At 32.8% G+C, this 5,232-nt stretch overlaps 1 protein-coding gene across 1 annotated transcript; it reads left to right on the forward strand.

Annotated features, from left to right (window-relative positions):
* Positions 1-590: 590 nt before the first annotated feature.
* aanat2 (arylalkylamine N-acetyltransferase 2) lies at positions 591-4,916 on the forward strand. Its single transcript, XM_073838275.1, has 3 exons — positions 591-1,028; positions 3,766-3,920; positions 4,013-4,916. Exons 1-3 carry the CDS (start codon positions 860-862, stop codon positions 4,316-4,318), a joined length of 630 nt encoding a protein of 209 aa, XP_073694376.1. The 5' UTR covers positions 591-859; the 3' UTR covers positions 4,319-4,916.
* Positions 4,917-5,232: the final 316 nt, after the last annotated feature.

Genomic DNA, 5,232 nt, shown 5'->3' on the forward strand with positions numbered 1-5,232 from the left:
AAAACTGAGATATATACATCATATGAAAGCTCAAAAAATAAGCTTTCTATATGATGTATAGTTTGTTAGGATAGGACGATATTTGGCCGAGATACATCTATTTGAAAATCTGGAATCTGAGGGTGCAAAAAAATCAAAATACTGAGAAAATCACCTTTAAAGTTGTCCAAATTAAGTTCTTAACAATGCATATTACTAATCAAAAATTACATTTTGATATATTTATAGTAGGAATTTTACAAAAAATCTTCATGGAACATGATCTTTACTTAATTTCCTAATGATTTTTGGCATAAAAGAAAATTTAATAATTTTGACCCATAATATGTATTTTTGGCTATTGCTACAAATATACCCTAGCGACTTAAGACTGGTTTTGTGGTCTAGGGTCACATTTGTCAGGCGATTGCTGAATTTGGTAACACCAAATACGTAACAGAGCTGGTGTAAACACTACAAAGCGTTCTTTGGCTGTACAAACAATCTCTGGGTTCTGGGTAAGTGTTAGGAGCTTCTCTGTGAGTAGGCTATTAGCCCACAGACTTTTAGGAAATTGCTGGAGCTTCACCTGGCACGTGTGCACACCGCTATCCCTCTAAAGACGGGACACTTTAGCAGATCAGGGCAGGCTTATACGAAAGAAAGGGATAAGGAGGGTTATAGAAGAGGAGAGGTGACAGTGACTAGAAGCTAGTGTGATAGGACTCAAACACATCAGACCAGAGAAGAAAGCGGCCGGACAAATCCACTACGAGAGAGACAGCACTGTCCTAAAACTTTGAAAACTAATAGCTCAAAAGGCAGCGTTAGTATTTCAGACCGCACTGTCCTCCAGCAGTCAGAAGTGTGCGTGTGTCAGATGATGGCACCGCAGGTCGTCAGCTCACCTTTCCTGAAGCCATTCTTTCTGAAGACGCCGATAAGCGTCGCCACTCCTCGGCGGCAGCGACGACACACGTTACCTGCGAGCGAGTTCCGTAATCTCACCCCACAGGACGCCATTAGCGTGTTTGAGATAGAGAGAGAAGGTAAGATGTTTCTCTGTTTCTCATCTTCACATGGTGGGGTTATATTGGGGTACCACAAGTAGATTTACCAGGATGTTTCTAGACAAACACTCATTTTGTTTTAGTCCTGAGTGTGTCAGCAGATGCTGAATGTAGTTTAAGTAGCTCTTACACACTTGATCCTTGACGTTTCTCTAGGAAATCTCTTGGCTGGGTTTAGGTCAGATTTGGGCAACAGTTGGACGTTTTCCAGAGGCGTCATCTATTTGCATAATTACTTATTTAGCTATTTAACTTATTTTTTATTTCTTTTTCTGTAATGTTTTGGTAACATGTACTAAAGTACACCTCCTTTCAAAAGTTTGGGGTCAGTAATTATTATATTTTTGATCAAGGATGCATTAAATCCAGTAAAGACATTTAAAATATGATAAAATGTGACCCTGGACCAGAAAACCAGTCTTAAGTCGCTGGGGTATATTTGTAGCAATAGCCAAAAATACATTGTATGGGTCAAAATTATCGATTTTTCTTTTATGCCAAAAATCAATAGGAAATTAAGTAAAGATCATGTTCCATGAAGATTTTTTGTAAAATTCTTGCTACAAACATATCAAAATGTAATTTTTGATTAGTAATATGCATTGTTAAGAACTTAATTGGGAGAATTTAAAGGTATTTAGATTTTTTTGCACCCTCAGATTTCAGATTTTCAAATAGATGTATCTCGGCCAAATATCGTCCTATCCTAACAAACCATACACCAATAGAAAGCTTATTTATTGAGCTTTCATATGATGTATACATCTCAGTTTTGTCAAATTTAACCTTATGACTGGTTTTGTGGTCCAGGGTCACAAATATTCTATTTTAAATAAATGCTGTAATTTTTAACTTTCTGTACATTTAAAAAACTCCACAAAATTTTTATGAAATTATTTTTTAAAATTTATTGATACTGATAACAATAAATGTTTCTTATGCAGCAAATCAGCATATTATATTAACTTCTGAAGGATCGTGTGACACTGAAGGCTGGAGTAATGATGCTGAATAATTTTTTTTTTTTTTTTTTATTAAATATATGAAAGCAGAAAAACATGAATTAAATTTGTAATAATATTTCATCATTTTACTGTTTTTGCTCTATTTTGTTTAAATAAATACAACCTTAGTTTTTCAGCATTTACTTAAAAAAACATTACAAAAAATGTACAGACCCCATTTCAAATCATAGTTTACGTCATAGTCTGAAAAAAAAAATTAAATTAATATTATTATTGGTTCTGAAGACTGGAGACTTTACGCTGACGACTGGTGTAATTATGCTAAAATTATGAAAAAAAAATCACAGAAATAAATGACATTTTAAAATGTATATTAAAGTAGAAACCGTAAATTCAAATTGTAATAATATTTCAGAATTTTAAATATGGCCTTGGAGAGCATTTACTTTAAAAAACATTCAAACTTTTTTTACAGACCCCATTTTGAATTTTAGTTTATGTTATAGTCTGGAAAAAAATATTTTACAAAATATTTAATTAATATTTTAATTTAAATAATAATTAATTTTACAATTGGTGCTCAAGACAAGAGACTTTACACTGAAGACTGGAGTAATGATGCCAGAAAATTACATTTTAAAAGATACATTAAAGTAGAAACCGTACATTTCTAATGTATAATTATTTAATAATTTTACTGTTTTTACTGTATTTTGATTACATAAATACAGCCTTGGTGAGCATTTACTTAAAAAACATTAAAATAAATTTAAAGACCTTATTTTTAACCTTACAACTATTCATTTTACAATTTGTGCTAAAGACTTTACACTGAAGACTGGAGTAATGGTGCCAAAAAATTCACACAAATAAATTACATTTTAAAATATATATTAAAGTAAAAATTGTAAATTCAAATTGTATTAATGCTTGAATAATTTTACTGTTTTTACTTTATTTTTGATTAAATAAATACAACCTTGATGAACATTTACTTAAAAAAAAAAATCCCCAAAATTTACCGGAATAAATTACATTTTGAAAAATCTATATTTAGGTAGAAACAATAAATTCCAATTTTAATATTATTTAATCATTTTACAGTTTTTAGTGTATTTTGATTAAATAAATACAGCCATGTTGAGCATTTACTTCAAAAATATTAATATTAATATTAGAATTAGTGCTGCAGACTAGTACTAGTAAAGTATTGATGCTGAAAATTCAGCTTTTCCATCACAGAAAGAAATAAAATGTTAAAATATATCCAAATAGAAAACACTTAATTTAAATTGTAATAATATTTTGCTATACACTGTGTGCATAATTATTACAATTTAAAATAAATAAAAATTATTTAAAATTGAAAATCATTCCAACCCCAAACTTTTGATTGAACAATAGTATTATACCAATAAAGCAAAATTAATTTATATTCAAAAAGAGAAATAGTTTAGACTAGTCTGGAAAAACTGGGTATTTATTTACAGAAGTCTTGACTTTACAATTAGTGCCCCACAGAATACTGTAAAAACACACATCTGTATAGGCAACAAATGTTTTTACTTGTACCATTATATTATTTCAGTTAAGGGTAGTTAATAATTCAAATCTGTTAAAAACACCCCTTAAGAACTTCTAGAAAGAAGACTCTAGTCAACATGTTGATCTGATAATCCGTCTGATAATAAGCTCTTGTTTGTATTGGCATAACAGAGGGTTGACTCACCCGTCTATTTTTCCCTCTGCAGCATTTATCTCTGTTTCCGGGGAATGTCCACTCACCCTTGATGAGGTGCTTAGTTTCCTTGGCCAGTGTCCTGAGCTCTCGATGGGATGGTTTGAAGAGGGCCAGCTGGTGTCTTTCATCATTGGATCTGGCTGGGACAAAGAGAAACTAGAACAGGTGAGAAACACTGTTCTTTAAAGAAACCTGTTATCACTGAGATCAAGAACTTCAGTATAAGATTCTGACCTTCTTTTGACCATTTGATCCAGGGGGCCTTGACCACACACATCCCAAACTCTCCCACGGTACACATCCACGTGTTGTCTGTGCACCGCCATTGTCGACAGCAGGGCAAAGGCTCCATTTTGCTTTGGCGCTATCTCCAGTATCTGCGCTGTCTTCCTGGTCTACGCCGGGCCCTGCTGGTCTGTGAGGAGTTCCTGGTGCCCTTCTACCAAAAAGCTGGCTTTAAGGCGAAGGGTTCCTCGGCCATCACTGTGGGGGCTCTGGCCTTCACAGAGATGGAGTATCCGCTCGGAGGCCTGGCTTATGCACGACGAAACAGCGGATGTTAGTTTCTTTAGCTCGTTCAATCCTGATTCAGGACACCATGCGTAGATTCTGGATGGCTCTTGGCAATCACAGGCTCAAAGCCCTACTTCCCTCTGAGCAGGGAACCAGAGACTCACCTATGCACTTATTTAAAGAGATTGAAGCATGAAGCTGAAGATATTGGTTGTTTACTTAATTTTTTTTTCTTGTGTACTGCCGAAGATGCACTGCACACTTTACCGGTCAGAAAACAGTGGTTGTTTTTAACAGTTAACAACCATAACCATATTAATAAAAATAAAAAATGATATTCTTTAATTTTAATAACATTTAACATCATAATTTTTCAGTTAAAAATTCAACCATTCAAAAAAAATGTTTGAAAAAATTGGCTGATTTATTTATTTTTAATAACTTTCCAACTCTTTGGATTGCAAGTGGACAATGAAATGTTGAACATGTTGTAGAATAAAATTTCAACATATATTACTACATTTGTGTCAATGTATTTTGGAAATGCGAAATATGTATACAGTGTATGAACTGTTGTAAACATTCTATGTGGCATTAGTCATACTATCATGTGTATCTTATCAATAAAAATACAAAAATAATAACAAAGCTAGATTTTTGTGATGTGTATTTTCTACGCACAGTGGTCAGAAAGCATTTCAGTAACACTCTTCAGTAAAGTCCCATTAGTTAGTGTTAGTTAATGAAATACATATATAATCTTTCGTAGATCATGTCCATAATAATACACCTTTTGATTTTAATCATGTGTTCGTAAATGATGAAATTAATATAATCTAAGAATAATTAATGCTTAAGAAGTGTTTTTCATTATTACTGTAATTCATCTAATGTTAACAAACGGGACCTTATTGGAAAGTGTTACCAGCATTTCTTTGGGTTTATAGATACATTTTGTTATCCT

Source organism: Garra rufa, chromosome 1 (assembly GCF_049309525.1).
Source record: "Garra rufa chromosome 1, GarRuf1.0, whole genome shotgun sequence".
NCBI lineage: Eukaryota > Metazoa > Chordata > Actinopteri > Cypriniformes > Cyprinidae > Garra > Garra rufa.

Excerpts from the sequence above, each read along its gene's own strand:
- aanat2 (XM_073838275.1), top strand. The coding sequence starts at position 860 with ATGATGGCACCGCAGGTCGTCAGCTCACCTTTCCTGAAGCCATTCTTT. Across the intron at positions 1,029-3,765 it reads GTTTGAGATAGAGAGAGAAG|CATTTATCTCTGTTTCCGGG; the intron begins GTAAGATGTTTC and ends TTCCCTCTGCAG. Across the intron at positions 3,921-4,012 it reads ACAAAGAGAAACTAGAACAG|GGGGCCTTGACCACACACAT; the intron begins GTGAGAAACACT and ends CATTTGATCCAG.